The sequence below is a fragment of the Rhinopithecus roxellana genome, chromosome 8, assembly GCF_007565055.1.
Source record: "Rhinopithecus roxellana isolate Shanxi Qingling chromosome 8, ASM756505v1, whole genome shotgun sequence".
Lineage (NCBI taxonomy): Eukaryota > Metazoa > Chordata > Mammalia > Primates > Cercopithecidae > Rhinopithecus > Rhinopithecus roxellana.
In genome coordinates this window covers 121,327,144-121,352,202 of record NC_044556.1, presented here as the reverse complement: position 1 = coordinate 121,352,202, position 25,059 = coordinate 121,327,144, and the positions used below count along the sequence as shown (strand labels likewise).

The window sequence follows — 25,059 nt, the reverse complement described above, 5'->3', positions numbered from 1 at the left end:
ACTGAGACCTTCATGGGAATCAGACGTTCCTGCATATTTATAAACCATATATTTACTTTAGAGTAATTTACCATATTGTATTAGTCTGTTCTATTGCTGCTAATAAAGACATACCCAAGATTGGGTAATTTATAAAGGAAGGGAGTTTTTTTTTTTTAGATAGATTTAAATTCTTTTTTTTTTTTTATTATACTTTAAGTTCTAGGGTACATGTGCACATAACATGTAGGTTTGTTACATATGTATACTTGTGCCATGTTGGTGTGCTGCACCCATCAACTCGTCAGCACCCATCAATTCATTTATATCAGGTCGGTGTGTGATGTTCCCAAGGAAGGGAGTTTTAACAGACTCACAGTTCCTCATGGCTGGGGAGGCCTCACAATCATGGTGGAAGGTGAAGAAGGAGCAAAGACACATCTTACATGGAGGCAGACACGAGAGAGCTTGTGCAGGGGAACTCTCATTTATAAAACCATCAGATATCATGAGACTTATTCACTACCATGAGAAGAGTATGGGGGAAGACCTGCCCCCATGATTCAATTACCTCCCTCCTACGGCATGTGGGAATTATTGGAGCTACAATTCAAGATGAGATTTGGGTGGGGACACAGCTAAATCATATTATAGATATTTAATTTAGAATAATCACTGAGGTAGCAGGGTAGAAAATGCATTGGAAAGAGTGGCAAGAAAGAGGGTACTGAAAACAAAGAAGACAATACAATAATTCAGATAAGAGATGACTGGGCCTAAATTTGGCTTATAGCAGTTATGATGGAGAGCAGAGGAGGAATGCACAAGATACTTGGAGATAGAATTAGCATGACTTGGTGCAACCCTGGTAACAATCAGGTTCATCCTCGCCAAAGACTTACTAGGTAAGGGGACATTCTGTCCTGTAGTTTATCTCTCACCAACTTCAAGAAAAGTGAAGATTTACAGATAAGTAGAAGAGAGGCAAGTAGGACAGGTGCCCCCCAGGCTTTTAAATAATGTGACATGGACGCAGGCTTGGAGGAATCAGGGACAATTCGAGTTTTTAAAGGTTTCAATGTTCTGTCCCACTGGGTCAGGATGGCATTTCTGGCTCCATCCCATTTTCCAGGGCCCACAAGGCGGTACTGGTAAGGAGTACATGGTCCAAAGAAAACCTCCCAAGCTAGTCTGGGATCCTTGAGGAACAGAAGTGGGATGCTGGGCTTTGTGCCTATGCAGGCAGCGATATCATCCATGTAGGCAATGTAGTCCAATTTGTCTTTGCTGGTGTCTTTAATCACACCCCTGAGAGGAAAAAAGATGGAGGACCTTTCATTAATCACTCCTGCCCTGCATTTCTCAAGTTATCAGACCCACCCCTCCTCCCATCATTTTGTTACATTTTTTGGGGGAAATCAAACCACGTTTGGGAATGTTTTTGTATGTTAGGAAGAAAGAAATTAAAGGAATTTATCTACAGAGGGTATCTGTGAAGCTAATTAATTTTACTAGAGATGATAAAAGGAGGCACTTGGAAGAGAAGCTTTAAATAATTTTTCAGTTCTTGGATTTGATGTGAGGACAATGTCTGATCAGTCCAAACAGAATAGCTGTTGAATGAATGAATATGACCAGAAAGCATCATATGTACCTAAATTTTTTACTGGTGTGAATTGTGAGTTGAGAGGGCCATACTTGGTATACAAGGGCTGAACTTTCCACAGACATGAGCATATTATATATTAACATGAAGGCATTATTCATACCTATTTCTGTCAGTAAACTTACTTATTTACTTATTCTTGGCAGTAAACTTCCATGATGTTTTACTTTTCAGGAAGTTTACTTATTTCTGTCAGTAAACTTTCATGATGTCAATCATTCACTCATTCAGTGAATAAATAAATAAATGAACATTAAGTGTCTATCACCTTCCAGGCACCATTGTAGGTGCTGGAGATCCAACAGTGAACAAAACAAAGTCCTTGCTGTCAAAAAGCCTGCATTCTAATGGGGGAAATGAACAAATTATTAAAAAACCCCAACTAAGTAGATACGTAATATATCAGGTGGTAATAACGGGCATTCTGAGAAATAGAAAGGAGGGTAAGGGGAAAGGCAATGGTGAGACAGGGTGGGTTGCTGTCACATTTAGTGTTGTCAGAGAAGGCCTCTCTCTTATGAGGTGACATTTGAACAGAGTGAGCCTTTTGGGCGTCTGGTGGAACATTCCAGGCCGACAGAAGAGTGAGCGTAGGAACATTCCAGGCCGACAGAAGAGTGAGTGTAAAGGTTCTGAGGGGGTTATGCTTGGCATGTTTGAGGAACAGGTAGGAGGTTGGAACGTCTGAAGCAGCACGGATGAAATGGAGAGCAGTGGGCAGTGAGGGTATATCAATATTTGGGTGTGCTGTGGGCCTCAGAGGCTGCAGGGAGGCTCCTGGGAGTGAAAAGGAAGCAACCACAGGCTTTTGAGTAGAAGGGCAATGTGACATGGCTCACTCTTGATGCTGTGACAAGCCTAGATTGTAGAACAGAGTGGAAGGAGGGAGACCAGGTAAGAGGTGGCAGCAGGTGTCCTGATGAGAGATGTTGGTGGTCTGGTCTGGGGTGGTAGCAGTAGGGGTAGTGAGAAGTGTCTGAATTCTGGATTTATTTGGCAGGTAGGAGCTGACAATATTTGCTGATATGGGGTGTGAGAAAAAAAGAAGAGAAAAGGAGTATTCCAAGGTTTTTGACTGAACTTGGTTTGGACCAACTGGAATGAGTAGCTATGAACTGGGATGGGGAAAAGTTTCTGATCAGCCCATTTACAGCACAGATGGGGGTGGAGGGGTCAAGAGTTAATTTTTAGACATATTAAATTTGAGACACCTATTAAATATCTAAGTGGAGCTATCTAGAGGGAGTGGGATTAGGAGTCTGGAGTTCTGGAGAAAGATTTGAATTAGAGACACAGTTTGGGAGCCCTGAGTATATGATGGTATTTAAAGCCTCATGCCTGGATGAGGCCACCTGGGAGTGGGTGTAAATAGGAATGAGAAGACGCCTGAGGACTAAGTTTGGAGCTCACTAAATTTTAGGAGTGAGGAAGAGGCGATACCAGCAAATACAGAGAAAGAGCAGCCTGAGAGGTAGGAAGAAAGTGAAGACAGAATAGATTTCCTGGGCTAAGCGAAGACAGGATTGCCACCGGTAGGGGGCCAGGCTGTGTGTTCCACTGAAAAGACCTGGTGTCCCCAACTCACTTGTCTAAGGCCACATGTCTGATTGGTGGTAGAGTTAGGACTAAAAACGTATCCTTCTGATTCCTAAGGCGGAGTTATTTCCAACCTGCTGTACTGCTTCTCTAGGAATGGCTTTTATACTCTGAATACTTTTTTTTTTTTTTTGTAACAGAATACACTATAAGTTTTCCCTAGAGCAAGCTACATTTCATACCTTTTAATGAGCTGTTCCTTTTCAGTAGCCTCCATCATCAATTTCTGGGATGGAGGTATCTTACAGAGTCCTGTGGGAAAAATCACAAACAACACTGAAGTCACATGTGGCTTTTCCTTTATTGAGTTTCTCCTCCCACTCATTTCTAGCCTCCCACTGCTCTAACTTCAGAACACATGATAGTCAAAGCTCAGAATGGAATTGCAGCACAGAAAATAATTTTTTGGAGGTAAAATTTCCCTTCCAGCTCACTTAACCAGGGTACTCCACTGCCAGAATTGTGAAGAAAGATGCTTCTGTGACCCAACTGTCAGCCTGCACCACACTCACCAGACCCCTGCACCTGTGCCAGTTGGCCTGCACTGTCTCTCTTCATCTGCTTTCACTGTATAAATAATATAATTTATATTATATTGTATGTATACCCTCCACATTGTACGTGTGTGTGTGTGTGTGTGTGTGTGTGTGTGTGTGGTGTGTTTGTGTTAAAGCTATTAGTTGGTTCGATGTAAACACTTAAAATGACCCCATTTTAGGCTGGTCACAGTGGCTCATGCCTGTAATCCCAGCATTTTGGGAGACCAAGGTAGGAGGACTGCTTGAGTCCAAGAGTTCAAGACCAGCCTGGCAACATAGCAAGACACTCTTTCTACAAAAAAATAAAAATTTAGCCAGGTGTGGTGGCGTGTGGTTATAGTTCCAGCTACTCAGGAGGCTGAGGTGGGAGAATCCCTTGAGCCCAGGAGATGGAGGCTGCAGTGAGCCATGATCACGCCATTGCACTCCAGCCTGGGTAATGGAGCGAGGACCGGTCTCTAAAAAACAACTCACTTTATAACCCTGTCTTAGAACATTTTTATTTTTGTTACACAAGGAGCCTCAAGTGTGGAAGGGGCCTGGCAGTTTCTCAGTCAGTCTCACCCAGGCTCTGTCTGCTTTTGTTGTGAGGACCTGCTCATTCCCAATCTCCCGTCTAGGCAGTCTTAGCACTTGGACTGTGCTCTTCTTGTTTTTCTGAATTCTAAACCTTATTCTTCCTTAACAGCTTGCACCCTGATAATTCTCTGCAGTTGTCCAACTTCCCTAGAGACTAAAATCCGTTTGTCTTCTGGGTTCCTAGAACATCCATACTCCCTCTTATAATGTAAACTCTGTCCCCACCCCCTGCCCCTTCACTGTCCCTATCCACCTCAGGCCACTTGTGACCCTTGTTAGTCTACCCTGTTCGCCATCCCATTCTGGCCAGTCCTGCCTTTGTCAGGTGCCAAGTGCTGGGCCAGGGTGTGGGTTTACTTTCCACATGAGATAGGTCCAACTAAGCTCTGTGGACTGCCTTCCACTAGGGTCGCCTTATCCTCTAAAACACTAGTAAGATTTAATTGGTTGTTCCTAGATTGCTTTTTGGAAGTTCTCAGGAGAAGCATGCCATTACTCCTATGGTGTGAGCTAAACGAGTTTTCTTTTGTTAGCTTTATCATTCTAATAACCATTTGGGAGCTCACCATAAAATACTTTTAAAAACCAGGTAGTTAATGAAGTCTTCTGTGGTTTTAATGTAATTAGATAATGCTGTGAAAACACTTTAATTGGCCTTAAAAAACAGAAATTTGTGGTAATTTACTGGAGGGTTGTAGAATTTTTTTCTATAATGTAAATAAAATGAGATTTTCTAACTGCCTTCTTTCCCCTCCCCCCATTCAAATAACATTTCCTTTTTTTGCCAACTTAGGAGAATGTATGGTTTTAAGTGTGACTGATATCTATTATATTTCTAGAATATAATATTTGATATAAGTCAACACTACTTAATACCATGACATATTAGCATACCATATTGTGTGCTATTTATAAATTATTGGTGATTGTTTTTATTCATTAAGAACAGAATTCTTCTACAGCATAGCTGATTGGCCCAATTGCTATGGCTGTTTATATTTGAAAATAAGAAAACTGCAGTTCTTTAAAACTAAAATGCTTGCTAATCTAAAATTTGCCCTACTTCAGAGAGGTATGATAGCAATAGCAGTGGTCAGAGAAACCCTGTCACTTAATAAGCATTAGTTATATGTCAAGTACAGTGCTAATTGCTTTGCAGACATTATCCATTTTACAAAATTCTTGTGATAGAGGATTTACTATCCCAATTTTACAGATGAAGGGGCTGAGATTTAGAAAGGTTCTTGCAAAGCTAAATAATTTCAAAGTTGGGATTTGACCTGGGTAGCTCTGACTCCAGCATCTATGCTCTTATCGCATAATTGACAGAAAGTAGTTTCCAGTGTCTAAAATATTTTTTTATAGGCCTCTAATTTCAACTTCATTCATAGTGTATACTATTCCAATATCTTTCTTTGGAAGCAATATAAAATTATACTTTTAGGCCGGGCGCGGTGGCTCAAGCCTGTAATCCTAGCACTTTGGGAGGCCGAGACGGGCGGATCACGAGGTCAGGAGTTCGAGACCATCCTGGCTAACACGGTGAAACCCCGTCTCTACTAAAAAATACAAAAAACTAGCCGGGCGAGGTGGCTGGCGCCTCTAGTCCCAGCTACTTGGGAGGCTGAGGCAGGAGAATGGCGTAAACCCGGGAGGCGGAGCTTGCAGTGAGCTGAAATCCGGCCACTGCACTCCAGCCCGGGCGACAGAGCAAGATTCCGTCTCAAAAAAAAAAAAAAAAAAAAAAAAAAAAAAAAAAAAAAAATCATACTTTTAGTACTAAAGGAAAAGATTTAGGAGTAAATAGATGAGACTAGGCTAGAATAGGATCATGAAGCCTTCAATAATTTCGGCTAATCTGAGAAATTTGATTATATTCTGTTGTCCAAATTTATCTCACCCACAGAGCCAAAATATCTTTTCCCATTAAGTGACACAGCACACCCATCATATTACAAACATATACAATTAATTGTACATTAATTTAAAAAATATTTTGTTACTTTAGTTCACATCTGTTTGATTTTAACTAAATGGCAGGGCACCAATTGTAAGATCCAAAGAGAGGGCTTTCAGTAGAGTCACGGTACCTTTGAATACTCTTGTGGCCCATCGTGCTTGGAGCTCTGTGCCTGATAAGATGGATCCTTTAAGGCTGAGAAGGCCGATGATGGCTAATGTTGCTCTCTCCAGGTTTAAGGGAAAGACGTGCTTGTATAGAAATATCTTCTTTGTACAGAGGCTTTTAAGAGGTTCTTCAAAAAAAGGAAAAGAAAACGTATATCCTGTAGTGAAGATCACCACATCAATGTTTTCTTCCACTGTCCCATCTTCAAAGACAGCAGAGGTTTCTGTAAATTCCATCACGCTGGTTTTCATAGTGATTGCCCCACAGAGGATACAGTTTGGCAGCTCATCATTCACGATGAATTTTGCTGTTTTCCTTTGACACACAGGAGAAAATTATTCACTGTAGTTATTTTTATGAGAAACTTCAGCAAATGACTTATTTAGTCAATTCAGGGAAATTACCTGCCAAGTTAAGGAAGATAATTAACCAATGTCTAATTCAAAGTCATCTACTTGACTTAGTATGTTTAGAACATGGTTTGTGTTTCTGCTCTCAGTAGAAGGCATGTGGAAAATGACTAAACCTACTCTTTCTTGCTTGGGGTTTAAAACTCTCTATCTCTTAGAACTAATTTCTGGAGCAATGCTTTTCTCAGAGTGTCAGCGTACAGTGTACAACAATCCATTTGATGATCAATTTTGGGTCTCACATTACTTAGGTCTCCAAGGAATGACATTATTCAGAGAGGAAATTAGCAAGGAACTCTTTAAATAAAAATTTAATACAAAATTTAGCTGGGCATGGTGTCCTGCACCTGTAGTCCCAGGTATCTGGGAGGCTGAGGGAGGAGAATCACTTGAACCTGGGGAGGGCAGAGGTTGCAGTGAGCCAAGATCACACCACTGCACTCCAGCTTGGGCAATAGAGTGAGACTCCATTAAAAAAAAATTATACTGATAAATATTTTCAGTGTGACCATCGTTCTACCTAATCACATCAAACATAATATCTTTATAAAATGTACATATCAAATCATCCTTTGCCAGTAGTTTTCCTCATAAGTTGAAAGACATTTCAAGGGTAAAAACACAGGCAAAAAAGAAACAAAGCAAAAAACAAAAAGGTATCTTACCAAAGAAAAATATTTGGGTCAAGTGTATAATAAAAATCATATTTAATGACTTTACATGCTTTTCAAAGACTTTCTTTTACTTGCCACTGTGCAACTCTATCCAGATGTATATTAAAATATATCATTTTGGCTGAGTGGGGTGGCTCATTCCTAGAATTCCAGCACTTTGGGAGACTGAAGCAGGTAGATCACTTGAGACCAGGAGTTCAAAACCAGCCTGGCCAACAAGGCGAAACCCCATTTCTACTAAAAATACAAAAATTAGCTGGGCGAGGTGGCCTGTGCCTGTAGTCCTAGCTATTTGGGAAGCTAAGGCAGAAGAATAGCTTGAGCCCAGGAGGCAGAGATTGCAGTGAATAGAAATCGGACCATTGAACTCCAGCCTGGGTGACGGGAGTAAAACCCTGTCTCAACAGCAACAATAACAACAACAACAACAACACAAAAAACCCCCAACAACAATAACAATGACAAAAATATGTGATACTTGTAACAGCGGGAAATGAAAGTTTTCATCTTTTATTTTCTTCCAGCCTCATGAATCACTACTTCTGCTACCAGAGAGAGAATACACATATTTTAAGAACTGCTATGGTACCTGTTGGATAATGTCTTAGGGAAATAGATTTAGAGTAGAATAAACAAAGGCAATATTACAATTATTGAACATTTTGCATTCTGAATAAAATATAATGAGAAATATTGATTTCATAATTTTTCTACTAAATAAAAAATGTAAGTACCCTTTGGTAATACTTAATCCATAATCCTCATGATTAAATCTCTTATTCAACTTCCTCTCTTGAATCCAGTTCAGAAAACGTGAAGGCAGAACTTGTGCAATAAAGCTATAGTATCTTCTTATAGCCATCATATTAAAAGGATAGCCCCAATCTGCAGAGCGCCCGAGAACCCAGGTACCAGTTCTAGTACTGAGAAGTACCTAAAAAGTCAGGCAAGAAGGATAAATAAGTGTTCATCATTTTGTAGTCTTTTGCATCACTGTGTTTCAGATGATCTTATTCCAGTTTGGTCTTATAACAATAGAGGATTGGTGAATTTGTACATAGGTCTGCATACAATTATCTGTTCCTATTGCTGTCATTGTTCTCAAAATCACTTTACTAGATCTGTATATCTCTTAAATATTTTGCCATGTATATAGAATTATAAATGTAGAAGTATAATATTTGTAGACACAGGTAATTGTTCTGGCAATTTTTTACATGTAAGCAACATAGAATTTAAAGTGGAGGTATGGAAAAGCAATTTTAACTTATTTTTAAATAAAAATCTATTCTTTCCAGATCTAATCATTGTCCTTTAATTTATGCTAAAGTGCAATAGATTTCTAATTTGTGAATCTCGTCTTAGACTTTCTAAAATCATTATGTATTTTTGTTGTGCAAGAGTTGCTTTTATCTCGAAACAAGGTACAAATATGACTTTTAGTAGAGAACTTAGAAACATTCAAGAAAATGACCTTTCTATTCTTACATAGGTATTTTGCCAGAATGACAAAGGGACAGTGTAAAAAAAAAAGATAATTGACCTGGGTGAAGTAATTTGCCTATATGGTCTTGTTTCTGAAGAAGCACTTCTGAAAAATGCTTAGAGGTCTGGCATCCACACAATTCTCCTAGACCCTTCTTGGAGATGGTTCAGTTCTGTAAAGCATGGCTTTTTAAATAGTTCAGAAAGGGCCATGGGTGGCTTTAAAGATTTTCAGTGTTTTTTTCTTTTTTTTCCACTTACTCTTATGTCTGCATAATTTAGCAACTGGCCAATGTACTTCATAGTTTTGAATACCTCTTTCTAGCCACCATCACTAATGATGGGATTAGGGACATTAATTCAGAGATGATATACCTGAGCTGCTGTTCGACTGAGTTCCACAGCAATGTCTCCTCCAGTGTTCCCAAGACCGATCACCAAGATGCGCTTGCCCTGAAAGCCTTCTGGGATCTTGTACTCTTGACTATGCAGGATCTGACCTTTAAACTTATGAATTCCTGAGAGGAGTGAAGGATCAGAAAGTCTGAAATATCTAAAGCTATAATTTCTCACTATGCAGGGATATGGTCTGTGGAAAAAGCTAAGTCCCACAACTATGGCAGCCCTTTGCTTATGCTGCTAGTGGCAGGAAGTAGAAAAAGCATATAACCTCCCTCTCCCCTGGGACGCTGTGAGCCTAGATGTGGATTTAGTACAAACTGCCTTGTTATAAACATAGGAGATCTTGAATTCCATATGAGTGTGCCCTTTTAAAGCAGTTGCTTCAGGAAATCAAACTCACAGATAATAAGAAACATATACTATGCTGAACATCCTGGGCAAAAAGTAGATTGTTTCTAGTTCATCTACAATAAGTATTATATCCAACTGTGGCTTCTCCCAGGACCACTACACTTGTATCTAAATACCTACCTGACGTCTTCTTTTGGATACTGAATAAAGATCTTGAACAAACAAACAAAAACAGTAAGTTGTTGATGAATGTTACTTTGCCCAATAGATACATTCTATCAGAATGTGACTTGTGTATATAATATGTTTACATAATAAATTTTGATTCAATTAAAATTCTCCACAGGGGAGATTCCGTGGTAAGCTCTTTTGTAAATGAAGTAATTACTCTTGTGATTTAAGTTCATGTTACTTATATTTTATGCTGATTTTACTTTATGCTTTATCATTGATGTGTTATTATGCAGTATGCTTATTTGTGTTTTTTTTTTTTTTTGAGACGGAGTCTCGCTCTGTCACCCAGGCTGGAGTGCAGTGGCCGGATCTCAGCTCACTGCAAGCTCCGCCTCCCGGGTTCACGCCATTCTCCTGCCTCAGCCTCCCAAGTAGCTGGGACTACAGGCGCCTGCCACCTCGCCCGGCTAGTTTTTTGTATTTTTTAGTAGAGACGGGATTTCACTGTGTTAGCCCGGATGGTCTCGAACTCCTGACCTCGTGATCCGCCCGTCTCGGCCTCCCAAAGTGCTGGGATTACAGGCTTGAGCCACCGCGCCTGGCCGCTTATTTGTGTTTTATTCTCATGTTATTTATACTTGTTTCTGATTGATCTTTCATGAAGCTCCTAATACTCTGTCCATAGAAGCACAGCTATAATCATAGTTACATATGTAAGGAAGACTACAAATATTTCTTCTTTTGATTCATTTTTGGTGATTATCTCTTTGGCTGATTTAAAAGATCTGTCTGCCTCGGCCTCCCAAAGTGCTGGGATTACAGGCATGAGCCACCACACCTGGTCTGTATTAACAAATTTAAACCTCACAGCAATCCCATAGTATTATTCAATTTTATCAAAGCTGAGATTGAGACAAAAAAAAATCCCTGAGCAAATGGCTTAACGCTCTGTTTGTTTTTGTTTTGCACTGCTGAGATTGCAGTGCAAAAAAAAAAAAAACCCAAAAACCAAAAACCAACCAGCCAACCAACTGCACAAAACAGGGAGGTTGAGCAACTTGCCCAAGACCATACAGTAAATAGCAAAGCCCGTATGGGAACTCAAGATGGCTGACTCTGGAGCTCAGCTGTCAGGCATGATGCTATACTGCCTCCCAGAAGAGAAGGCATTATGATGGCTCCAGTAGGACGTCCAGCCTGGACTGAGCCAGTGAAGGCATTTGAAGGAGATTTTCTTAAAGTGAGAATTTGTTAAAGAATGATTAGAAATTGGAAAAGGGGAGCATGAAGAATTTTCCAAGAAGTGGGAACAGAATATGCATCAAATGCATTGGAGAGTGGGACATTCAGCCACTTATGAGGTTTTGCTGGAGGGAATTTACTAGAGGGCTCAACTTTGCTCATGGATTTTATATCTTTCATATTGCCTAACACAACGACTTGCAAATGACAGATTCTCTGTAATTACATACTGAAGAAGAAAAAATAGAGAATGTGTAGGTAGTTCTGAGTCAATGATTATGTCAATGCAGTGCCAAAAAATGAAAAAGAAATATATTTGATAAATTAAAACTACTACTTCAGGAAAACAGCAAAAGTCAGTTTATATTGGAAATAAAAGAAACTTTATCTGAGGAATGCAAGTCCCCTTTAAGTTATCAGGCCAGAGAGCCATTGAAATTTGACAGCAATCACATGTCACTCCCCATCTTGAGTTAAGTAATCATCTCTTGAAGACACTTGCTATTTGGGCTCTAGACTTACTGACATTAAGTAGCCATAAATTAACCTGACAATGCTATATGCTGGATGTCATAACTCATAGCCTATAGTTCAAAAATGTACAGCCAATGACTAATCAATGCTATTTCTGTAAATTGATGAGAATTCCTGTCAAACAACTTTGTATCTGCGCACTCCTAGTTCCCTGTTCCCTTTAGAAACCTGCTTGTAACAAAGGCTGAACAGAGCACTTCCCAAGGCAACTTGGAAATGTTTCCCAAGCAGCGATCCTCAAGGAAACTCTTTAAAATTTTATTTTGACTCAAGTAAACTCTTCAAAATCACATGTGCCTCAGCTTCTTCCATTAGGTTGACAATATAGATTTTTAAAAAGGGTATGTATGTGTTGCAATGTCAACTTTCAAATAGTTGTGGTGACATGTTATAGACAAAGCTTGCGATTTCTATGGATTTTTTTCAATAGCGTAGAAATAGTCCTGATACTTTCAATGCAGAGAAGAGTTAATGTCCCCAAGGAAAACATTCATTTCAACAGGGGTCCTAAAGCTATTTGTGAAAGAGACTGTGGTGGTTAGTTAAAAGCAGAAATGGAATCTTAAAAAGTTATAGTCCTGTAATCTCAGTATTTGGAAGGCCAAAAGCAGGTGGATCCCTTGAGTCTAGGAGTTTGAAACCAGCCTGGGCAACATGGCAAGACCCCGTCTCTGCAAAAAATACAAAAATGAGCCGGGTGTGGTGGCATACGCCTGTAGTTCCAACTCTTCTGGAAGCTGAGGCAGGAAGATTGCTTCAGCCCAGGAGGTTGAGGCTGCTTGAGCTGAGATGAGACCCTATCTCAAAAAAAAAAAAAAAAAAGATAGTCTGTGTGGAACTGAATTTAGTGTGGAATACAGGGTAAACAATCCCAAACCTGAAAAGAATAAATTCCGAAAGTGTCCATGTCAATAGTTAGGCACTTATAGCACATTTTCCCATAGAAAATATTATAAGAGGTGTTTTTATATTCCTTTAGTACTGCACAGTTGTGTGGTTAGTCCCCAGATCAGTAGCAAGCCTGAAGCCAACCACCATTTATAGTAGTGTTTCCTTGCAAAATAATATATTGAATTTTCACTTGATTCTTTTTGAATAGGATATTTTTTCAATTTGTGATTACATTTATAAGATGTATTTTCATTCATTTTGCCAAGGTTTGCCTATTTTATTCTTCACAGTTTTCCTTCCTTAAAAGTTCTTTTAATTCCTTGAAGAAATTTCAAAAACTCACTTATTCAATTGCCGTTAGGGCCACTAATATGTAACAAAGAGTAGCTTTATCACATTTTAGTAATCCTCAATTGATTAATTTTATTTCCCTCAGCTGAATTTGAATAGCTTTTGACTTTTCAAATAATTAGTTTTGACCTCAAATGATGGCAATTTGACAGTCATGAGTCTATTAAAAAGAAGATGCTGTCACAGTGAAAAGCATTTCCAAATGGAAGGTTCTAAAACTCCTTTTTGTGGATAGCCCTGGTTTAAGAGTTGTATGATTATTTATTTATTTGTTCATTTACTTTTGGGACAGAGTCTCACTCTGTGGCCCAGCCTGAAGTGCAGTGGCATGATCTTTGCTCACTGCAACCGCCACCCCCCGCCAGGTTCACGTAATTCTCATGCCTCAGCCTCCTGAGTAGCTGGGATTACTGGTGTGAGCCACCATGCCCAGATAATTTTTGTATTTTTAGTAAAGTCAGGGTTTCAGCATGATGCCCAGGCTGGTCTCCAACTCCTGGCCTCAAGTGATCTCCCTGCCTCGGCCTCCTAAAGTGCTGGGATTACAGGCATGAACCACTATGCCCGGACGAAGAATTGTCTAGATTATTGTGTTGACTGTTTTGAAGGGTGAATATATTGCTTTTTTTTTCCTTTTTAAATTTTTATTTGTCCAAGAGCCTCCAACTCTACAGAAAGTTGAATATATTGCTTTACATGTTTAATTTCTGGTTTGTTTCTTTAAAAAAATATATATACTCTCATTTCCTGTAAGTTCTATTACAGGCCAGTCCTGATTCAAATTACCTGTAATTTAATCCCTAAAATCAAAGCAGCTTCTTTTTCGTGACAGACCTGGTTGTTTTGAGCCTTATGTGATCACTGAATTTGAATTAGACACACATTAGAAAGCTCAAACAATACTAATAACATTTATATTAATAAATAAGACCTGACACCACCTACATAGTGCCTTATACACCTTTTAAAGTAATTTTGCACATATCACTTTTCAGAGTGAATATAAAGCTATCTGTAATCATGGGGAGGTATTTCCAACTGCAAATCAATAAGTTTACTTCTAGAAGAACCCAGAAGCATAGGCATGGTCTCAGGTAGAAATGACTCACCAGGAAAGGCTTCCAAAGGTAAATGGGGATTCAGGAAATGTCCAGTGCACACCATAACAGCATCAAAGACAGCTCTATTTTGCTTGCCCTCTGTCTCTGTGACCACATCCCACTGACCAGTTTCGGAGAAATCTGGACGCTTTGTTATGCTGCACACAGTAGTCTAAAAGTGAAAGACAAACACTCACTTCTCACCAACACCCTTGGACCTCATGCAATGACTGGTGTGGTAACCATGTCTGTTACTTTCAGTAGGCCAAGTCCCATGACAGGAGGTCTATTAATATTGATTTATCATCTTGAGAAGTTAAGTAACTTATGCAAACTCACAAAGGTGGCAATATAGACTTTGACTTGAGACATTTGAATCTTTCAGAGGAAGGAAGAAACAGTCATGTTTTATTCCTGGTGAGAAGGAGATGAGTTACAATGCCCAGTGCTTTGGGAAATTTAGGAAAATTAGTTTTGTCTAATTATAATTTCTGTGGTTCAGATGTCTAGATTTTTTTTTTTTTTTCCCAATGGGCTTCATGAACAAAATTCTTTTTTTCTCTCTTAAAAAAAGTCAAAATTTCATCCTGAATAAGAGTTTGGCATTTAGAGGATGAATCAGCAAATTCAGTATTTTATTTTATTTTATTTCATTTTTGAGATGGAGTCTCACTCTGTGGCCCCGGCTAGAGTGCAGTGGCATGATCTTGGCTCACTGCAACCTCTGCCTCCCAGGTTCAAGCAATTCTCATGCTTCAGCCTCCTGAGAAGCTGGGATCACAGGTGCACACCACCACACCCAGCTAATTTTTGTACTTTTAGCAGAGACGGAGTTTCACCATGTTGGCCAGACTTGTCTCGAACTCCTGACACAGGCGATCTGCCCGCCTTGGCCTCCCAAAGTGTTACGATTACAGGTGTGAGCCACTGCACCTGTCCCCAGTTCAGTATTTTAATGATTTATTTGAGTAAAACTTGAGTAGCAGCAGAAGAGAGGAGTCCTTATTTTCTTCCTATTTATTTAGAGATAAAATCAATAAAAAGTTTACTTTAAACATCCAATTTTCATTAGATTGCTGAATAGGCCAGCCCCCTTCTATTCATCTTCCATAACCCAAAGTATCTTACCTTAAACTGAATGTATTTCAGGAGGTCAAAGTGCTCAGCAAATTCTTGGAGATAGTCCCAAAATTTTTCATGGCTCATGAAATTAGGATAATCTTCGTGGAAAGGGAAGTCACTGTAACATGACATTTCCTTAGAGACATTTGTCACTAATGACTTATAGACCCTGGTCATCCCATCTTTGGAAGATTCCTGTGGTGAAGGCATAGTTAGCTTGTTGGGATAATGGAGACAGGAGGAAGAGAACAGAGATCATGGTGGCTCATGCTAGCCTCACTGAGAGGGCGGTCATAGCAATTAATGTCCCATTTGTAATTTTATTTATTTATTTATTTATTTATTTATTTATTTTTTTTTTTTTTGAGGCGAAGTCTCACTCTGTCGCCCGGACTGGAGTGCAGTGGCCGGATCTCAGCTCACTGCAAGCTCCGCCTCCCGGGTTTGCGCCATTCTCCCGCCTCAGCCTCCCGAGTAGCTGGGACTACAGGCGCCCGCCACCTCGCCCGGCTAGTTTTTTTTTTTGTATTTTTAGTAGAGACGGGGTTTCACTGTGTTAGTCAGGATGGTCTCGATCTCCTGACCTCGTGATCCGCCCGTCTCGGCCTCCCAAAGTGCTGGGATTACAGGCTTGAGCCACCGCGCCCGGCCAATTTTATTTATTTTTATTGATTGATTGATTGAGATGAAGTCTCACTCTATCGCCCAGGCTGGAGTGCAGTGGTGCGATTTTGACTCACTGCAACCTCCGCCTCCTGGGTTCAAGCAATTCTCATGCCTCAGCCTCCCAAATAGTTGGGATTACATGTGTGCACCACCATGACTATCTAATTTTTGTATTTTTAGTAGAGACAAGATTTCACCATGTTGGCCAGGCTGGTGTCTAACTCCTGGCCTCAAGTGATCCACCCGCCTTGGCCTCCTAAAATGCCTGGATTACAGGCATGAGTCACTGTACTGAGCCACTATTTGTAATTGTAAAGAGTTCCAGGAAACCCAGCATTAGGTCTCCATACTATAATTATCAGAAATCATTGGTGGGATTGTATAATTAAATTCAATATATTTTTCAAACCACAAAGAAGCTAACCAAATTAAATAGGGCTCTCCAAGACTAACATTGTCCTTAAACAATTCCATGAATGCAGGGCTCATTACCTGTCTTGTTTATCTTTTCCTTCTTCCACTGGCATGGCTACTGTCTACACTCGTGCCCTGGGCATCTTCCTTTTTGGCTTTCCTCAGGGAATACCTTACTAATTTCTCTCATTATTGTCTCCGTATATTCCCAATCTACCTCCCTCTATTGGCTCCTTCTCATCAGCACAAAATACTCTAATTTTAAAAACAAACAAAACATCCTCTCAACCTATGTCCCCTTCAGCCCTGTCTCTCTCCATCCTATCTCAATCTTCATAGAAGAACCATTTACTGTAGCCTCTGTTTTCTCATGAAATCCTCAACTTGTCTTGATTCAATATCCATCACTCAAAAACAAAACAACAGAACAAATAGGTCTATATTAAAGACACCAATGAACTTCTTGTGGCTGAAGCTAATCTCTGTTTCTCCCTTAAGCCTCTTTCTTAGCTGTCACTTTCTCTAAGAAGTCATCCATGACCCAACAGAGCTGCATAAGGTAGCTGATGTGGCCCTGCTGCATCCTGTACTTCTACCACGAACCTGAAGACACTGTGTTGTAATTCCCTATTTACTGTTTCTGTTTCTCACCAGACTGCAAGGAGGACAGAGTCCCTGTCTATCTTATTCATCATTGTGTCCTCGCAGAAGGACATGGTAAGTACTTGTTGAATGAGTGAAAATTAATATTATGATAACATTTTTGAAAAAAAAATAGTACAGCTGGCTCTCTGTATCTGTAGGTTCTAGATCCACGGATTCAATCAACCAAGGATGGAAAATATTTGGGAAAAATAAAGGATGCTTCCATATGTATTGAACATGTACATATTTCTTTCCTTGTGAGTATTCCATGAACATTACAGTGTCACAGCTATTTATATAACATTTATATTGTATGTTTTTTTTGTTTTTTTTTTTTTTTGAGATGGAGTCTCACTTTGTCGCCCAAGCTGGAGTGCAGTGGCCGGATCTCAGCTCACTGCAAGCTCCATCTCCCGGGTCTACGCTATTCTCCTGCCTCAGCCTCCCGAGTAGCTGGGACTACAGGCGCCCGCCACCTCGCTCGGCTAGTTTTTTGTAGTTTTTAGCAGACACGGGGTTTCACCGTGTTAGCCAGGATGGTCTCGATCTCCTGACCTCGTGATCTGCCCGTCTCGGCCTCCCAAAGTGCTGGGATTACAGGCTTGAGCCACTGTGCCCAGCCAACATTTATATTGTATTAGGCATTATAAGTAACCTAGAGAACATTTAAAATATTCAGGAGGATGTGTGTAGGCTACATGCAAATATTATGCCATTTTCTATCAGGAACTTGAGCATTTGTGAATTCTGGTATCCACGGCAAAACCAAAGGGATACCTAAACCCCCACGGACACCAAGAGACAACTGTATATTTATGACTGAGAGAAATTACATTGAAATTTTAATAGTACTAATTTGTGAGTATTGTTACTTACTTAATTTATATTTTTCCTTTTTTCCCTATTTGTTTAACTCAAGATTGTTTTCTAAAATTAATCTGTATTACTTTAGAACAGCAGAAGTAAACCAAACCAACTGTGGGGCCAAATAGCAGAAGCTACATAAACCAGACCCAATATTTTCCTTCCACATTAACATTTGGTGGCTTGATGAGGTTAACAATATACCAAAGTTTTTCTTTCTCCTAGTATACTATAATCCTAGGGTTATGACTACTCCTGCTTATATGTAGTTGCTTATTCTGTTTTATTCATCATCCATCAGAGATCTATTAATAGCAAACAACATGTCTTCTATGAAGGCTTGTCTCATTCATGCCTGTTGAATGAATGTCACTATTCTTTTCCCCTATAGCATTTAGTACTTGGGCCTGCCTAGCTTCCATCTTATTTTTTGTTTGTTTGTTTTTAATTTTATTTTTTGTAGAGACAGGGTCTCGCTATGCTGCCCATGCTGGTCTCGAGCTCCTGGCCTCAAGTGATCCTCCCACCTCAGCCTCCCAAAGTGCTGGGATTACAGGCATAAACCTTCTGATACCTTCTTATACTTCACCACTGGGGCAGATCCCTCAGTGCCTACTGGATACTCTGCTACTTCCAGTAACCAGCACCAATCCTGACCAGAGGCAGGTGGTATTTAACCACCTGCATCCCCACTGTCTGATGCTCAAGTCACCTAATAGGTGACCTAAGTGTAGCCTCCGAGGCTAAATATTCCACTTCTAAGAAGGATTGGTTAGTGCCTGAGTTCTTTCTATTCTGAAAATGTGACAGCGAACCCTCCCCCTCCCCCAAGGCCTTCCAAGGTCTGGGGCCCTGCCTCACTCTTGCCAGTTCGGTTCCTAAAGACCTGAACAATGTCTGGGGGTTGTGGTTCCACTCCCTGTTGCCAACTTCCATTCTCCCTAGAGTGTAATCTTTTTTATGTTCACCAATGCTATTCAGTTTGCCTGATGTTACACTCTGCAGCTTTGTCTTAGAAAGTCTACAGTCCAAAAATCATCACAAATGTCCAATACTATGCTTATCTGTCAGACTTAACTCTTTTTTTCTCTCTCTTCCAACTGTCCCTGACCCAAGTCTGCACATTCTCAAGATTCCTCACCAATCAGACTGCATCCTGCCTAGTGTTTAACACTGCATTATGCACATGTTTGTGCTGTTGTAGGAAGCCGCTCCCTTACTTGATCACCAAGACAGGCTAAAGCCACCATGTCTGAGCAGAGACAAAGCAAATGGCCAGATCATGACCGATAGAGATAAGAGGATGTGAACCACGTACAGTAAACTTCCATAATCCCCCAATGTCATCACTTCTCTCAAAGCAGGTGGGCTCCAGGTCCTCATCCACACAGCATTTGATGGAAGAGATGCCACTCACACCAGCTCCAATCACTGCAACTTTCTTGGCCATGGTATGCTCTGTTAGAGGAAAGTCAAGCAGAACTTCTTTATTTAACAAGTTTGGAAGGGAGCCCTTGTCACAAGACTCAACTTTTATAGTGATATATATGCATTTTTTTTTCATCTTTGAGTGGGGGCAGAATCACATGCTGCTTAAAAATGCAGGTTCTGAAATCAGATTGTTTTGGTTTAAGTCTTGGCTTCACTACTTATTAACTGTGTGATCTTAGGCTAACTATGCTGTCTATGCCTCAGTTTTCTCATCTGTAAAATGTGAATGGTAATAATAGTGATACCAACAGGAGGCAAGGAAATACTGAGTAGAAGAGAACAGTTCCCTGGCAAAGGCCCCACTCTCAAGCCTGGAAACCTATAGCCCTAAATGGGAACAAGCATTCCTGTTTTTGCACCCCAGTGTTGCCTTTTCCAAGACCAGTCTGGCCCGCCGTGCCCCTATTCCATGCCCATATAAACCCCGAGCTCCACTGGCAGAGCAGAGCAGCATGGCAGAGAAGGAGAGAAGAGAAGGAGTGTTTGAATGTCAAGAGGAGTTCAACTGGGGATGGTTGGAGAGGAGATTGGCCCAGGATGGCTAAACTCCAGGGGAAGATCATCTTCCCACTCCATCCCCTTTCCAGTTCCCCAATAAGCCCGCTGAGAGCCACCTCCACCACTCAATAAAATACCCGCATTCACCACCCTTCAAGTTCATGTGACCTGATTCTTCCTGGACTTTGGACAAGGACCTGGGTACCAAGAGGGTAGGGTGTAAAAGAGTGTCACCTGAATCTCCACTGAACTGGTCATACTTAGCTGTCTGTAAATGGCAACTGCTAAAAGAGCATTAATTTTAACACACCTCTAGATCCTACTGTGGGGCTGGAGCCCAAAAGCACTAGCCCTGGCTCCTGCACCTGCCCATCTGCATGTTCCCCTTCCCATAAGGGGTTTGAACATGCAAACAAGCCACACTGCTGTAGCAAGTTCTGCAAGGGGTCAGGAAACTTTTCTGTTTGAATAGTAATAATAATAATAATGACTTTAAAGGGTTGTTATGAAGATTAAATGACTGATAAATGTTGGAATGGTTTTAGAAGTGTGCCTGCTACATAGTAAATGCTCCACTAAATTTAGCTGTTACAGGTTGAGCAGCCCAAACCCCCAAATCCAAAATTTGAAATATTCCAAAATCCAAAACTTTTTGAATACTGACATGAAACTCAAAAGAAATGCTCACTAGAGTATTTCAGATTTTAGATTTGGGATGTTCAACCAGTAAGTACAATGAAAATATTCCAAAATCTGAAAAGACTTGAAATCGGAAGCATTTATTTTTTATTTATTTTAATTAATTTTTTTTTATAGAAATGGGGTCTTACCATATTGCCCAGGCTGGTCTTGAACTCCTGGGCTCAGGTGATCCTCCTGCCTTGGCCTCCCAAAGTGCTAGAATTACAGGAGTGAGCCACCATGTTCATCCTACTGAAACAGTTCTCACCCCAAGTGTTATTATTATTATTTTTTTGAGACAGAGTCTTGCTCTGTCACCCAGGCTGGAGTTCAGTGGTGCAATCTCAGCTCACTGCAACCTCCACCTCCTAGGTTCAAGTGATTCTTGTGCCTCAGCCTCCTGAGTAGCTGGGATTATAGGTGCCTGTCACCATGCCCAGCTAATTTTTGTATTTTTAGTAGACATGGCGTTTCACCATGTTGGCCAGGCTGGTCTTGAACTCCTGACCTCAAGTGATCTGCTGGCCTCAGCCTTCCAAAGTGCTGGGATTACAGAGGTAAGCCACCATGCCCGGCCTGGTCCCAAGTATTTTGGATAAGGAGTACTCAATCTGTAGTATTTTAGAGTGTAGACAGTACCTCGACCCCATTGGGGTGCTAGAATTTCTCAGTATTAGAGGGGCTCTTTGCTATCACTTTGTGTCTCTGAATCCCAGGAATTTCAGTCAGTAGAAATGTTGGTTTTGATTCAAAGCATTTAGAGTCTTGAAGAATAGCTGGTCACGGCCATGCCTTGCCATAAAACAAGGATATTACATGGGTTGCAGGGAGGTTCTTAACCTTGCAAAGAGGCAAGACTGACCATAATAGAAAACAAAGTCCCCAAGGAACGTCATAAGGGATATTCTGGAGCCCAAGACGATGTCAGCTAGAAATGGGGATGCTCATGCTTGTCAGCGGCAACTGGAGGAAGTGTACACATACACATACATGGGGATATAGGACCAGTTTTTACCAGTTTTTCTGGATTTTATCATTTAGGCTTCTGCACATCTCACATTGCTTTTGCCTCAATCAAATGGGCTGAGTTAATTCTAGCAAATCAAGTTTATGTCACACTGAGGCCCTTAATATCTCATGTAGACTTAGTTGCAAGTGCTGCTTTTCCCTGCAACTCCCTTGGCCAATTCAGAAGACACACAAACAATAGCTGAGACCTCAAAGTATTCTGTTGTTTTATGAAACATATATAACTCATTTCACCTTGCCTTTGAAGATACAGTATTTTTTGAGGAGAGATCTAGCTGTATAACCCCTGTGTGATTTTTGTAGCCTCATGTCACTTATCACAGTGGTATTTGCCTTGGGGAAACAAGAGAGCCTATATTTTTTGAGCTATTAGGGCGAGTAAATGGGAAATTAGCATAATCATTTGAAACAACTTAAGGCTACACTGCTAATAAGAGGCGGAGTTGGCACTGAGTATGGATTTCAGGATCTGAAACCAAGATGTGAACATGCTGTTGGTCTGAGAACCTGAGGTATCCTGTGGTTCCCCTCACCTTCATATGGTACTTGGTTGCTCAAAGGTTGCTTATATTTATTAATTATTCGAGATGGAGTCTCACTCTGTCTTCCAGGCTAGAGTGCAGTGGCGCAATTTCAGCTCACTGCAACCTCCGCCTCCTGCGTTCAAGTGATTCTCCTGCCTCTTCATCTTTGCTCAGGTTTGCTGCTGCACCTTTGGGATGGGCTTGGAGGAGTTTTTCTCTATGGCTTTGTAGCTTGCTTCTTAATCAGATCAGAAGGCCCAGAGTCAAAGTGAATTTACTGACTGCAGGGAGTAAAGAAAGACTCCTGAGTCCTCCAGGAACCCTCAGACTTACCTGACTCTAAGGCAGACACATGAACTTGCAATGAGGATCAGAAGAATTTCCTAGGGGCTTCAATTTCCGACTGTATTTGCTGCCTTGCCCTTTGCAAGGCTGAGACTGCCATACCCGGCTTCATTATCTATTACAAAAGGTATAATTTTTCCTCTTAGACTTTTTATTTGGGAATCCCGTTTAGTTGAGAGAGCTATATGGGATGCAATGAAAATGGATTTTGGAGGCAGCAGAGTTGGGTTCGAACTTTCTCTGCTACCAACTGGCCATATGACCCTGGGCAACCTACTGGAGCAACCTTAGATATATTCTTTGTAAAATAAGAAAAATACCTATGTTGAAGGATTGTTTGCATTTTAAAAAACATGATATTACTTACACAAAAAAAGTGCCTTACACAAAATATTTACTCAGTGTTCATTCTCTACCTCCCTACTTGTCTCCTTTCTTCCTTTTCTTCTCCTTGGCAAAGACAGTTCACACAGATAAAATGTATCAACAAGTTTGGAAAGGAGTAGGCAGACATACCTGTGTTTTCCTTTGAGTTGAGGAGTAGGAGGTTTAGACAGCTTCTAACCAGAAATAAATGGCCTCCACCAATAAGAATACTTGAATTTCCAGGCCACTAGGTAGAGGCCTGGGGCTGGCAGATCTTTGCTGTGCTCTCTCTCTGCAATAATAACATAAAAAGAAATGGCTGCTAACTAAATTGCCAAAGTGAAAAATATACTGGCATGAATAGACTGGCAGCAAATTAATTCATTCAACAAATATCCCTGGGTACCTCTAAGTGCAGGTACTAAGCCAAGTGTAGGGCCCTGAAGATAATGAAGACGCTGCAACTAAGAAATAGTAGTAAAGTCTTAGAATTAAAAAAAAAAAACAGTGACTGCTCTTAAGATGTTGTATATGGAGACACTGACGCTACCTTGTTCTAAGTCCTATGGTAGCAGCATGCTCTAGGCACGAATGCTTGCACTCTCCTGGCCTGTTTATCCCTGCCTAGAGACCTAGTTAGTGACAGAGTGGGCTGTGGGTTAAAAAGGTGCTGGGCAAGAGCACTTTAAGGACTGACTTAGAGACTCTACAGGCAGTAGAAACAACTTGGGAATTTGCACTTTTTAAAATTAATCCATATTTACAGACTATACATTTCTGAATGGGAGCAACCATTTTAAATTTTGCCTCGAGTCAGTAGATGAAGGTAGTGAGTGAAGTGGAAATTGAGAGATCTGAGTTCTAGTTCTGCTTCTGCCTCTAAGCAGCTTGTAACCCTGGACAAAATTCTCGATTTCTCTGAGCCAGTGCTTCCACATTTGTAAAACAGAGGGTTCAAGTGGCTCTCTCTTTGTTTCCTTCTAGCTTGAAAGGACTGTTCTTATGTCTCAAAACCAAGTAATTGGTGAAAAAAAAAAAAGATATGAATTCAAAGGTAGGAGAGAACACTGCAGGCTTGAAGGATTGGGAGAATATGTGTGTGCAAACTCTGTAAACTATAAAGTGGACTTCATAAAGTACTTGGTTGCTCAAAGGTTGCTTACATTTATTTATTTGAGATGGAGTCTCACTCTGTCTTCCAGGCTGGACTGCCGTGGCACAATTTCGGCTCACTACAACCTCCGCCTCCTAGGTTCAAGTGATTCTTCTGCCTCAGCCTCCTGAGTAGCTGAGACTACAGGCATGCAGCACCATGCCTGACTAATCTTTGTATTTTTAGTAGAGACGGGGTTTCACCATGTTGGTCAGGCTGGTCTCAAACTCCTGATCTCAAGTGATCTGCCCGCCTTGGCTTCCCAAAGTGCTGGGATTACAGGCGTGAGCCACCGTGCCGGCCATAGGCTGCTTATATTTAGTCCGTTGGCAGACAGGAGCCCTGACCTATTGAACTAGACCTTTGTACAACGGGAAAACCCCAACCCACACCTGACTGATCAGCAAATGCAGGAATCCTTTATGAGACATGGAAAGACTTGGGTGATTTGCAAATCATGTAATCAATTATGATTTCTTTGAATTTGGAATTTGATCATTTTATGTTTCTTATCATCCTACCATGCTCTTACTTTGTTACAGTATTTTTTTTCACACCATCTGTGGGGTATTTTGTTTCCCAATGGCTGGCATTTCCATCTCATTCATAAGATGAAATCAGGTGAGCCTGGAGTCACTGAAAGACTCATGATTCTGTTTATCTCATTGACACCTTCCTTTTAGATGGTTCTAACAACATAACTTTGTTTCCTTACAACTTCCCTTTGCTTCCTGACTTTCTCCTTAATTCTCTTGCTTTAGCCCTAATCAAGAGACCCCAAAAGAAGATAATCACATTCATTCTTAAGGAACACACTCAAAGAAGAACACTCATCTTTTGTGAAAGCAGTTTCTGGATCATTTCCCCATTAAAAAAAAAAAAAATCCAGGACACTTACCTTGGTTAGCATAGAGCAGTCTTTGACTTAAATTATTTCTCAAAGTCAAATAGGCAAGGAAAGTGTTTGTCTTTTTTTTTTTTTTTTAAAAAAGCTCAAAACCCAAATTCTTTTTTCTAAAAGAAAAATAAACGGAAAGATGACTTTTGTAAAAGTACCCTCAGTTTAAAACAAAAGCCATTTGTCTTTTCTGCTTTGCTGGTGACAGCAGAAAGTATACGGACCAAGGAAAAAAAGTTGTGTAGGAGACAAGCGTAATACT

The 25,059-nt window shown here is 40.5% G+C and overlaps 1 protein-coding gene across 4 annotated transcripts; it reads right to left on the bottom strand.

Annotated features, from left to right (window-relative positions):
- Window positions 1–618: 618 nt before the first annotated feature.
- Window positions 619–25,059, bottom strand: FMO4 (flavin containing dimethylaniline monoxygenase 4). Of its 4 annotated transcripts, XM_030936900.1 has the most exons (11): window positions 24,798–25,059; window positions 22,897–23,038; window positions 22,369–22,495; window positions 19,131–19,270; window positions 15,230–15,418; window positions 14,111–14,273; window positions 9,432–9,574; window positions 8,306–8,505; window positions 6,450–6,802; window positions 3,424–3,493; window positions 619–1,287 (listed from the first exon to the last, which is right to left on the bottom strand). In XM_030936900.1, exons 4-11 carry the CDS (start codon window positions 19,260–19,262, stop codon window positions 861–863), a joined length of 1,677 nt encoding a protein of 558 aa, XP_030792760.1. In that variant the 5' UTR covers window positions 19,263–19,270; window positions 22,369–22,495; window positions 22,897–23,038; window positions 24,798–25,059; the 3' UTR covers window positions 619–860. The 4 variants fall into 4 exon arrangements, with proteins under 4 accessions (XP_030792760.1, XP_010369603.1, XP_030792762.1 ...); XM_010371301.2 differs by lacking the exon at window positions 22,369–22,495; XM_030936902.1 differs by lacking the exons at window positions 15,230–15,418; window positions 22,369–22,495.

Coding starts and splice junctions, on each gene's coding strand:
- FMO4 (XM_030936900.1), bottom strand. CDS start 19,262: ATGGCCAAGAAAGTTGCAGTGATTGGAGCTGGTGTGAGTGGCATCTCT. Junction 14,274..15,229: donor TGAAATACATTCAGTTTAAG/GTAAGATACTTT, acceptor TTTCACTTTTAG/ACTACTGTGTGCAGCATAAC. Junction 3,494..6,449: donor GGCCACAAGAGTATTCAAAG/GTACCGTGACTC, acceptor TTTTTCCCACAG/GACTCTGTAAGATACCTCCA.